At 49.8% G+C, this 12,091-nt stretch overlaps 1 protein-coding gene across 1 annotated transcript; it reads right to left on the bottom strand.

The window, feature by feature from the left end:
• Positions 1–536: 536 nt before the first annotated feature.
• FGF6 (fibroblast growth factor 6) lies at positions 537–11,682 on the bottom strand. The gene is made up of 3 exons (XM_070407575.1): positions 11,337–11,682; positions 10,241–10,344; positions 537–713 (listed from the first exon to the last, which is right to left on the bottom strand). Exons 1-3 carry the CDS (start codon positions 11,680–11,682, stop codon positions 537–539), a joined length of 627 nt encoding a protein of 208 aa, XP_070263676.1.
• Between the last annotated feature and the right edge of the window lie 409 nt (positions 11,683–12,091).

Consider the following 12,091-nt stretch of genomic DNA (forward strand, 5'->3'; position numbering starts at 1 on the left):
GTCAAACCTTCCTCCTGCTCACCCTGCCTCTCTGCTGTGTAGCCAGGAGCCTCTGAACGCAAAGGTGATTGGAAAGAGGCAGAGTGGGAGCACGCACCAATCCTGGTGGTTTGACAAGTGACATTCTTGCAGGCAGATGCCTGCCACAGTGATCTGGAGGGAAGAAACCCGATGCTCCGAAATGCCTTTGCTCTGACAACATAGACAGAGATGTATGGATACACACCAGCACACACATGTTTCCTCGCTGGCCTCTCCTGGGCACAAGGTCACATTCCACATGTGTCATCTGCACCTTCTTTCCTCAGGTGAGGTCAGAGCATGGGCTCCGCTGCCACTCTACAAAGCTGGCTGCAACCCCTCACCTGGGTGGGTTACATGTCCTGGGGTCTGGTGGCCGAGGGAACCAACTCAGGCCTCCCCCAGTATTAGAGAAACCTGACTCAGGAGGCATGGGGGTAAGGGAAACTGTTCACTGTGCAAAATTCCAGTAGAAAAAATGTCACTTTCCGCCTGTGCACGTTCTTTCAGGGTCCTTATATCCTGGGAAGGAAGTGAGTGACGGTCATGATTGGGGACACCTTGCTGCCCCGCTTTACCCGTCCATATTTGCTCAGTGCGATGTAGGTCCCTCGATACAGGTCTGACTCATAGGCGTTGTAATTGTTGGGCAGGAGGGTTTCTCTGAACTTGCATTCCTCTTGGAAGCTGGTCTGTGAAAGAAGAGGCAAACAGCAGGCCAATTACAAGTAAGGCCCAGCCGACCCGCTGCCAAGCACCCCCCACCCCTCCACTTTGTAGAACAGCCCCTTGAGATGCAAGGCATCCCAGGTGAACAGAATCATGAAAGGTTGGAACAGAAAGAGACCTCAGAACTCTCATGGTCCCCTCGCACCTTCCCTCCTTTGCAAGGAGGAAACCAAGGCCCAGGGACGTAGGTGGACAGTCTGTAGCACAGGCGGTGAGTCTCTTGATTTCCAGTTCGGGGCACTTTCTACTAAGCACCTATGATCATTCATCCCGCTCAGAGGAAGGACCAGAAAGGGATGTAATGGGCTGTTTTCTCCAGTCCACTGCGGGAGGTAGTCTAGTGGAGCAGGACTGAGAGAAAGAGCTCGGGGTTCTGGTTGGTGGCTTCTCCACTCCCTGCCTGTGTGCCCCAGCAGGCTGCTCCTCTCTCAGCCTCTGTCCCCTTTTCTGCAGACTGTGTGGTGGTGGCCGTGGTGGTGAGGAGGGGGCGGTTGGAGAAAGGGTCAAAGCAGATGATTCCTAAGTCCTTTCTCGTGCTGTCTGTTGATCATAGTAACTCACTCACTCTTTCCACTCGTGTTTCCTCACTGCCTTTCCTGCTTTAAGTCCCAAGTTTGCAATTCCTTAAAGAGGCATTTAGACTTTGAACCCAAAGATGCCCTGTGCCTCCCTGGACACTCGTAGTTCTCCAGGGAAGTGCAGGAATAGAGAAGGTGGGGAGCAGTAGTTTTTGTGGGGAAAGGAAGCTGGTTGCCTGTGTGACAGCGGTGCCATGGGGTCTGGGCCAGTGATAAAGCGCTGATCTGGTAGAGGACGGTGTGTGAACCGCCTGCTCAGAAGTGAGTGCTGGACTTCCTGTCACGCACCCACAGGAAACAGCCCATGTCCTCCTTTATTCCTAGAAAAGAGAGCCCTTTGCTCCCTTAGGGCGCCGGGTCCTTGTCCTGAGGGGAGCTGGGAGGGTTCTGTGCTTTTGATGAGGAGCGAAGCTCCTTGGGATCTAGACTCTAGAGGAAGAGAGCTGGGAGCCAGGAGACCTGGGATGTAGTCTTTAAAAAAAAGGGTGAAACAGAGAAATAGGTGGAGTATCATTTTTGATTCCTTCCTCCTGACTGAGGCCATCAGCTATAAAATGACCCACTCGATGGCTGACCGCCCCAGAGGTGTCATCTGACCTTCTCTACAGGAATTGTACTGTGAGCTCACTGACCCGCTGGCAGTGGGCTTCTTCCTGTTTTGAACAGAAGGTGACGCACTCGCTCACCAGGGCTCCCAGCCCCTGGAGTTCACCTCTCAGGCAGCATCTAAAACAGTGTGTGATCCCTGTGGACAGGGTTTTCTTTCCCAATAGACTCCAAGTTCCTTAAGACAAGAACTGTGCCTTATTGAGTACATGATGCTGAATGAATGATGACTATTAGGGACAACACTGAAATGTATAGATACCCCCACATGGATGGCTGTATCGATGCAGGGTGGGAGTGAGCAGGGAGGAGGTGTGGTCTTTGGGAACACACTGCGCACTCCCCTCCTGCCCTTGCTCCTTGCCTCTCACCACCCTGGTTTACAAAGCTTTCACATTATGTTAACTTCCTTGAGACAAATGTGAAAACTCTCATCAGCCACCATCAATGGCTCCTTGATACCATCTAGGGAGTTGCCACAAGCTTTCCTTTCTCTCCTATGGGTGCTCAATAAATACTTGCGGAATGCGTGAAGGAAGGATTATCCCAAAGGTGGGGAGAATAAACAAATCAAAGTGGGTAAAGAGCACATTTGAGCAATAGTTTTGAGGTTAGACTGATGATGCTTCACCTCGTACTTAGCTGTGTGAACTTGGGCAAATTAACTTCCTAAGCCCCAGTTTCCTCATCTGTAGAGTGGGAGCAGTAAGAATAATTATGTCATAGAATTGGAGTAATTATTAACGGAGATAATGCATAAAAAGTCCTTGGTATAATGCCTGGCACATAAAAAATAAAAAATAATTGTCTGGTGCCACAATAAAAGTCCGGTGCAGACAAATGAACAAAATAGAAAGTTAAGAAGTAAACCCAAAGATACGTGAATATAAAGTAAAAATGGACCTGAAGTGAATATAAAATAAAAGTGTATCTAGAAATAGAAGTGTGTTTCAAATCACTGAGAAAACATGGTGTTGGTAAGAACAATAATAACAATAACAATGAATTTTATGTATGCCTTCATTCTTATATTAAAATAAATTTTAAAAGTAGAGATTTCATTGCAAAAAAGAGAAACTTAAAGATAAAAAAATTGTTTTTAAGTCAGAAAAATCTTTCTAAGCAGGACACAAAAAACTAAAAGCCATAATAAATAAATAAGTAAATAAATATGACTGTCTGGAAAAAATTTAAAGACCTTAAAACAAAATAAAACTATAAGTAATATACTGGATAAAAAATATTTTCAATGCATTTTATTTTGTAATGCAGTTTGCAATAAATTGCAAAGAGGACATTTTGTTACTATATTCAGAATCCTTAACTCACTGAAAAATGAACAGACAATTCACAGAAAGGGAAATACAAATAGCACTTAAACATAAGAAAATATGCCCTAGTTAGTTTGGCTCAGTGGATAAAGTGTCGGCCCTCGGACTGAAGGGTCCAGGGTTTGATTCCGGTCAGGGGCATGTACTTTGGTTGGGGTGTGCGCATGAGGCAACCAATTGATGGATGTTTTTCTCTGTCTCTCCCCTTCCCTCCACTCTCTCTAAGAAGCATGGAAAAAATATCCTCCGGTGAGGATTAACAACAACAACAGCAAACAAAAAAACCACATAAGAAAATATGCTTAATAAGAGAAATGTAAATGACATAAAATGTGAGGTCCCATTTTTAATTGTCAGATTACAAAGAGAACAATATTTGATAATATACTTTCATTGGTGAGGACAGAGAAACTAGGATTTCTCATTTAATGTCCCATGATGTGTAAATTGTTATAGACTTTATAAAAAGCAATTTGACAGTGTTTATTAGAATAAAAAATTGTTACAGCTTTGATGAGTAATTCTGCTCCTAGAAATTTACCTTACTGGTACAGGCTCTCACATGTACAAAAGTGACTGTAAAATTGTTTACAGTAGTGAAAGCCTGACATTAGCCTATGTGTCTATTAGGAGGAGTGGTGAACTCAATTACGGCAAGTCCACACAGTGGAACACTATAAGCCATCCTATATAATAAAGAGGTAATATGCAAATTGACCCTCACACCCTCACAAGATGGCTGCCTACAACCAGGCCAGCAGGAGGGTTAGTGAGGGATGACCAAACAACTGAACAGCAGGCTGCGTGGGGCGACCAGGCTGGCAGGGGGGTGGCAGTTGGGGGCGACCAGGCCGGCAGGGGGGGCAGTTAGGGGCAACCAGACTGGCAGGGGGGTGCATTTGGGGACAACCAGGCCAGCGGTGGGGGAAGTTAGGGGTGACCAGGCCAGCAGGGGAGGCAGTAAGGGGTGGCCAGGCAGGCAGGTGAGCGATTAGGAGCCAGCAGTCCAGGATTGTGAGAGGGATGTCTGACTGCCAGTTTAGGCCCGATCCCTGGGACATCCCCCAAGGGGTACTGGATTGGAGAGGGTGCAGGCTGGGCTGAGGGGAGTGCCCCCGCCCCCCCCCCCCCCACCCATGCATGAATTTCATGCACTGGGCCTCTAGTGAGAAAATAAGAAACCTCTTTGTGCACTGACTTGAAATGGTCTCAAAGATATACTGTTAAGTGAAGAAATAAGCTTCAAACAGTGTGTGTACCATGCTCCTATTTGTGTGATTTAAAAAAAATATCCTGTGTGCATGCGCAGGGACACAGGTGCTTCCTGGGATGGTATTCAAGAAACTGGTAAGGGTGGCTGAATCTGGGAGGAAGTGGGTGGCTTTAGGACAACAGTGAGAGTGAGGCTTACTTCCCATGCCATATTCTTTTGTACTTGTTCTCCCCCTTAGGCCATGTTCATGTATTACCTAGCCATATAAGTAGGTTACTTAAAATGGAAAAGGAACTCAGGATAGAAGATGGGCCAGGAAACGGAGAAAACATTGGTATCAGAACCCGGTGGTCTCCTCCTCCTCCCATCACAGCCCAGTCTCCACCCACCACTTTCCCCTCCCTTCTAATTTTATACATCCCTGAAGAGTAACCGCCCCACTGATTTCCAGGAGAATTCATTTCTGACGGGGATGGTGGTTAGGAGAGAGGTTGCATATGTGGTTTGCAAACTCCAGAGACGGAATCAAATCCTGGCGTAGAGGGAGGGGAAGGAGAAGAGGAAGGGGAGAAATTGAGCCATTCTGTCAAGAAGCTATGAAGGCCTTTGCTCATATCCTCTGTTCTAGAATGTGTCCAATTTAAGAACTCAGCCTTTCCTTAGTGCCTGGGTCTCCTAAAACATATTTGTTTACAAGTGGACAGTGATGCTTTATATATCAAATTTTGTCCTCTGTTCATCAGATTTTGATTATTCAAGTTCCTCCTCCCTTTTAAAGAAGCTTCTGACTTGTTTTTTTTCCCCATTCTGTCCCTTTTATCTAGCTTATCTCATATTCCTAGCCTTCCCCAGAATTCTGTACAAATCTAAAGAGAAAAAAGAGAAATAGATGAAGTCTGCTTTAGAAGCCCTCTCTACCTTCCCCTGGCCTGTTCTTTTAAGCACACCCCACCCCCCATGCTCTAGTTCAGGTGGCTATAGACCTGCAGCAAGACGCCAAGACAACTTCCCAAACTCTTTGGTGCAGCCGATGCTTCAGGCCCTTGGGATTTTCCTGAAGATTGGTGCTCAAGGTAGTATCACGACCCAGCCCCTAATTCATCTCCACCATTTCCCTGGCTTCTGGGTTCTCGTGGCTCAGGAAGATTGGCTCCTCAGCTCTGGTGTGAAATGCACTCAGCCCAGTGAACACCGTGATAATAAAAGCAGCTACAACATATTATTCCTTGAACAAATGAAAATAATTCCAGCAGATCACATTTCCTGGGTCTTCCGGGCCTCAAGCCCCAGTGTGACAATGTTTTAAATTCCATATAGGTCTCATCAGACTTCTGTGGAACCAGATCAAGCACCGACGCTCACTCTGGAGAAGGCCTCTGCAGAGGGGTAGATGTGTGGGTGTTTCTGCAGGAGTTACCGCAGGCAGAAATGCCTCTTGAAGTCTGGGTGGACCAGACAGCCATCTCCTGCCTTTAGGCAGAGTCCAGTCACCCAGGCTGATGGGAGTGGATTCTTGTCTTTAAAGTTTTTCCTCCTTCGGCTGCCCTTGGCACTTGTCCCTATTTCTCCTGGTTGTGCGTGCGTGTGTGGAGGTGGGGGTGGGTGGGTTACGAAGTGGGCGGTAGAAACAAAAAAGAAAACTCTTTGTCCTGAGACCCTTACCTCCTGCAGCCACTGACTGCTTCTTTCCCTGTCCTCAGCTGCAAAGAAGTCATAACATCTCCCGGCTCTGAAGAGGTCTGTACTGCATTTGCTAACTAACCCTCATTCCTAACACACAACTGCATTGACAATTTAGAAGTGTTAGAAAATGTTTTCACCAGGCACATCATTCTTCTCATTCCTGTAGGTCTTTGCAGCAGGCCACGCGTTCTGAGACTTCTCTGCTCTGCAGGGCGCTCTGGCCTCACTGCAGCACGGCCTCCCCCGCGCCCAGACCTTGCACACGCTGGATGAGAGGAGCGGCAAACTGAGCACGGACTGAGGGGAAGGCGTGGGCTCCTGAATAACCCCCAGGGAATTCTCAAAGGCCTCTCGGATGAAGCAAGTAGTGTGTTTTGCACATTGTCACACTACTATTGATATAAAAGATGTAGACACCGTTATAATTTGTAAAGCTAAAATCATTTAAAAGCATTACTGAATTTCTAGTACCTTTTTGCTGCCGTGTATTGTGGACGAAAAAGGGGCCACATACTAAACCTGACAAGCTCAGGGGAGGCCTGCATGGAGGTCCCAGCAAACTCAGAGACTAGAATGGTCTGAAATGAAAACTTCCTAACAAAAAGCAAGTCACGGCAGGTAGGCTCATCCTAGGCCTGTAGCTTCCCTGACAAAGGTCAACCCTAACTGAGCCTGTCCATGGTCTTTTTGCATCTCTGATAACATATCTTTGGGGTGTCAGAGTAATCCCCTTTTCCAGACCCCTCAGGGCACAACTACAGGCAGCAGGGCAGAGACCACAGAACCCCTCATTGTTATCTTGTGCCCCAAATACCATCTCTACGTGCTGTAAATGTTAACTATTCTATACACCCCAATGTAAACGAAGTGTCTCTCTGTTTTACCTTTTATCCAGTCCCAGAGATTCCCCCACTTTCTTTTCTCCCACCTCCCAACTCTACCACCAACACATTCCCTGTAGCCTCCTTACGTCTCCTCCTTTGATTCCTATGTATGAAATAAGCTGCAAAACTGCCACTCTGCGGAGCATTTTCTCAGTGTCGAGATTTTGCTTCCTGGCAGTTGTCCTCAGTTTGGCTCAAATAAACTCTTCTTAAGACTTTTTCTTAAGCTGGATGTTGTTTCATTGATGGCATTTTTTTTTTCCAGCCAAAGGATTCTAACAGAACCACTGTCAAGTGGAGAGCCTTGATTTTTTTAAATTATTATTTTAAAAAGGAGATTGGGATTCACTGATTTCTGCCTCATTTGACACGGGTCCTAGTCTGTACATCACATGCACTTCTGCTGTGGGCCTCCACAGCCATGATTGACACAAGACCTTGGAGATCTGGGGTCTTAACTATAAAGTGAGGATCAAACCTGCCTGGGCGGGGGAAGGGCAGGGTTGCTGGGGGATAATGCTCAGAAAGCCCTCTGCAGGGCACCCTGCAAACAGTAGGTGCTTAAAACTGGGTGGCTATCTGTATTGTCCGAGGAGGGACAGGCTCTGCAGTTCTCTTTTCTGCAAGTGAGACAAGTGGGAGGCCACTTTTCCTCAGGAGGGCTTTCATGACACGCATTCTCCCCCCAAGGGCTGTCCCCTGTCCCCTGTCCCCTGCCCAGCACGGTTCCCTCCCTCCAGGAGAAGTCCCATTTAGCGGCAGGAGCAGCTGAGCCAACTCGGGATGAGGCAGCTCTGGGGGCTTAAAGGGAAATAGTGTGAATGAAATCATCGCCCAGCAGGAGTCTTCCTGGCTCCCGGATCAGTTGGCAATTGTTTTTTCAGACTGTGATAACCAGCCCTGCGGGGCAGCGGCTCCAGGCTCAGCTCTACACTCCCCTGCCCAGCCCCACTCCTGCCTGGCCCTGGGCTCCATCCAGGAGGAGACTGTCCCCACTTAGAGAAGGTGCTTTTGGGCCCAGTGCTCCTGGGAGCATGTGTGGGGTGTGTGGCAAATGGGCGATCTTCTCCCCTCCTTCCTAAACCCTGGTCATTTAATGAGCCCTGCTTGTCCCCTTGGAAGTCATGTGCCTAAGCACGAGGGCCAGGGGTGTCCCCTGCACTAGGAGTCAGTCCACCCTTCAAAGCGATGGCTCCCCCTTCCTGTGGTTACTCTGAAGGCTTTACCCTGTGCAGCATGTCCCCGATTGTTGAATCTTGTGTTCCCAGCCTCCTTGGCTTCTCCGCCCGGGACTATGGACTTAAAGAAAGTGGGGAGTGGATAAATGTCCCCCATATTTGTGCTCTTTCCCCACCTCCCAGGTGAATTTCTTTCTGGGCAAAGAGATATATTGAATAGCTTGTTAACAAAGGTGGCAAGAGTAAGGGTTGCTGTACTGAATGCTTCCTTCCAGATTTCCCTGCCTAGGAGCCCTTGCATAGGGTCCCTGAGCTCAGTGGTTGCCAACCTTTCAGATGTCATGGACCACCAGTGGGCCCAGCTCACACCCGCATTGTGGCTCTCAACCAGTGGGCTCCAGGCATCATGCAGGCTGTGAGGGGCTCTGAGGGATGACGCACTCCTCGGAGGGGTCCTACTCCGTGGACACCCCTGGCCCTAATGCTTAGGCACATGGCTAAAACCTGTTTTGGTCCTGGCTGCCTCCTGTCCCCTCCATCACCGGTGTGGTGCCGAGGTGTAAGAGGTGTCTGAGAATTCCATGCTTTCATCTCTCCAGCCCTCCGGCTCTCAGGGTTGGGGTCACCCTCAGGCAGGGCAGAGGCTCTGTAGCCTGGTGGTTCCCAAGTCTGCCTGTGCCTCAGAAACACCAGAGAAACTTAAAAAGCAAAAACAGACAAGCTGATTTCCAGGCCCCAGCCCAGCTTTCTTGGATAAGCATCTCTGAGAAAGGTTCCCGGAAATCTGTGCTGTTAACAAGCTCTCAAGGTGATGTGAATGCAAACGGTGCTCCCACATGTCTCATGTGTAGGAAAGAGGTGTTTGCAGGGTGCCCTGTGCAGGGCTTTCTGAGCATTATCCCCCCAGCACCCTTGGGAAGCGGTTTGATCTTGATCCTCATTTTATAGTTAAGACCCCAGGTCTCCAAGGTCTTGTGTCAATCATGGCTGTGGGGACCTGCCTCAGGGCCTGGCAGGTAAGGTGGGTGAGGCCCACAGCAGACGTGCATTTGGTGTACAGACTGGGACCCGTGTTCCAGCTCCTGCCCCACTGCCCCTCTGTTACTTGTCTTATTTCAGAGACCCACGGAATTTAATCCATGCCTGTCTCCATGGAAACCAGCTCAGACGGAGAGGTGTTCAAGGGCAGAGGCCACGTGAGCACCCCATTCAGGTATTTAACAGACCTGTGCTGTTGGAATAGTCTCCCCAGAAGCCGGCACCAATCCCAGATCTCTCTGTCCACTTCCTGATCCTCAGTCTGTCTCCAAGGAGAGGTAGAGCAGCCCTCCACGCCCTTCCCATAAATAACTCTGGTATTCCTTGACCACTGCTCAGAGGCCTTTCTTTTTAGCCCTCTTATTTCTGTCCAAAGAACTCTTGGTTTCTTCAACATCATAGGGATACTTTCCCAGCCTGCATTTTGGAATCAGCCAAGGGGTTATAATAGGGCCGATGCTTCTCCAGGCTCTGGGGTCAGGGGTTGGACTTAAAACCTACGTGAAAAGGTCCCCATACTGATGAAGGCGAGGAGAGCATCTCTGTTTCCCCTCCTCCTGTTGCACTGGGGCTGGAGGCGCCTCTCCGAGGGCGGGTCATGGAGGGCTGCACACTGGCCACATGCTTCTGTGGCCTCTCCAGTTCAGGGGATCAAACCTGCCATAGCCCAGAGGGCGGCTATAGGCCAGAGTGCAGCTTTTCCTCAGGCCAGCAGCCCTCTGACCTGCGGGGTCCCTGGAATTACAAAGCACTGGGAGGCAGGACCAGGAGGATCATGGTCCAATTCGGAGACCGGGGTGAATCTTCCTAAGCCTGAGCTTCAAGGCCCCCCACCTGCACAGCCTCCTCCCACAGCCCCCTCTGTTCTCATTCTAGAGAAATATTCATCTCCATACTCCAGAGTTTGTATTATTTTCCTCAGTGGAGTCAGTTTTGGGCCTTGTACAACCTGGAGCTTCCCCTGGCCGGATGAACTCACCGTTGTGTATAATCTTCCTTTACTGTTCATGGCAACGAAGAGGGCGCTTTTCACTCCGAAGAGACTCACCACGCCTCGCTCCACGGTGGAAATCTCCAGCAGGCCTGATGAGGAAATACGGGCTGTGTTACCTGAGGCTTGTGCAGATCAGACTGAACTGTCAATCTAAAGGTGACCGGGCAAGGCCCATCCCCCTGCTCCTAGAAAGTCAGACCCTCGTCACCTCCATCCCTGATCTGTCTAATTTTAGGAAATCCCGCAGCTAGACTTGGCAGGTCTTGCCAATAGACTGTCAAAATCCGGTTCTGCAAGGGGACGTTCTGACATCAGAGTTAGGGATCACAGTGGCCACTTAGGTATCTACTTAAGATTAGCTTTGAATCTGGGCTTTCACTGACTTAATCACTTCTTGAGTTGGGTAAAAATTGCATTCAGATTCATTTTGTTAAAAATGTACACTCCACACGTTTCAACAAATCTCAGCCCACCTAATCTTGCAAATGCATCAGCAGAGGCTGATGGTTTGCCTGGATCCTGCAGCCCTTCCCCTCCCTCCGCCCCCTTAGATGGGAGAGCCTATCTATGCAGCAACCATCAACTTGTAGGACACAGACCCCAGGACAGAGGGGGCAGGCTGAAATGAAAAGAAGGATGTGCTTCAGCTGGAAATTGTGCAAACCACTTGCCTTCCCTTCTCAAAGGGGAAGCTAAATAAAAATAAGCTTGTGTCTAATTTGGTCCAAGTAGCCTCACTCGTTCTCCCCATCCTTGCCTTTGGTTTCCCAGGCTGATGGTTCCCAGTGGTCTTATATGGCCACAGATGGCCCTGTAATGCTGAAATATGAGTGCCACAGGGGCTCCATGAGATCATGGCAAAGCACACGGGGATGCTGGGACCGCCGCATATTGAGCCTGCACCTGGGCAGAGTCAAAGTGAGTCTGGAAGGGGTGGCTCTGTTAAGGGCATCCAAGTGGAGAATAGCATTTCGCTCCCCTTCATAACAGGACCCCATGCATCAGAGCAAGTCCCCTTCATCCGTTAGCCCTGCTTGAGCTCAAGCCCCCAGCTTCCCAACTGGCTGCAACTGGCACTCACTGTAGGGGTTCTCCTCGTGGGTCCCGCTGATCCGGCCGTCGGGGGGCACCTGGAGGTGAAAGCCGATGCCCACGTTGCAGTAGAGCCTCCGCTGTCGCTTGATCCCCACCAAATAGCCACTTTCCCAGTTCACCCCGGCAATCTCTCCAGCTAGCCCAGCTCGGGACCTGGACAGCAGGGTGCCCCAGCCCCTGGAGTCCAGCAGCGTGCTGTTGGCTCGGGTGCCCGCAGGGGAGGGCACCACCATGCCCACTAGGATGCCTAGGAAGAGGAGAGCCTGCAGCGTTCCCTGAAGACGTCCTGCTCCCCGGGACATAGCGATGAACAGCCTCTGTCCCAGGGCCATCCACCTTGCCTCTCAGGCACGTGGTCAGAATTAATGGCCCTAAAAATACCGCCCTTCTTGTTTTTCTCCCTTCGGCATGGCGGCAGGGGCTTATTTTTGGAAGGCAGATGAAGGCTGCTGACATAAAACCAAAGCCTGCTTCGGGCACTCGGGTCGGGAGCAGAGGGACCCAGGCTGAGCCGCGGCTGGTAGGGACCATGGCTTGGGGACGCTGTCTAGTTCGCCGGCTAGCTCTGTCCCGAGTTGATTACATTTGATTTGACCTGTCTTTATAGTTCAGCAGCCTGGCGCTCCCCTCCACCCATCATCACCCTGACGTCAGCTGGCCCAGCTCACTTATCCAGGGTTGTAACATTAACCTGCTCCTGAGCTGGCTGCTCCCCAGACCCCCAGCAACCTCCCCATGCCT

Source organism: Myotis yumanensis, unplaced genomic scaffold (assembly GCF_028538775.1).
Source record: "Myotis yumanensis isolate MYYU_CA2020_CCGP unplaced genomic scaffold, mMyoYum1.0.hap1 SCAF_3, whole genome shotgun sequence".
NCBI classification, from domain to species: domain Eukaryota; kingdom Metazoa; phylum Chordata; class Mammalia; order Chiroptera; family Vespertilionidae; genus Myotis; species Myotis yumanensis.

Excerpts from the sequence above, each read along its gene's own strand:
- FGF6 (XM_070407575.1), bottom strand. The coding sequence starts at position 11,682 with ATGGCCCTGGGACAGAGGCTGTTCATCGCTATGTCCCGGGGAGCAGGA. Across the intron at positions 10,345-11,336 it reads CCACGAGGAGAACCCCTACA|GCCTGCTGGAGATTTCCACC; the intron begins GTGAGTGCCAGT and ends TTTCCTCATCAG. Across the intron at positions 714-10,240 it reads AAGGAAGATTATACACAACG|ACCAGCTTCCAAGAGGAATG; the intron begins GTGAGTTCATCC and ends CTTCTTTCACAG.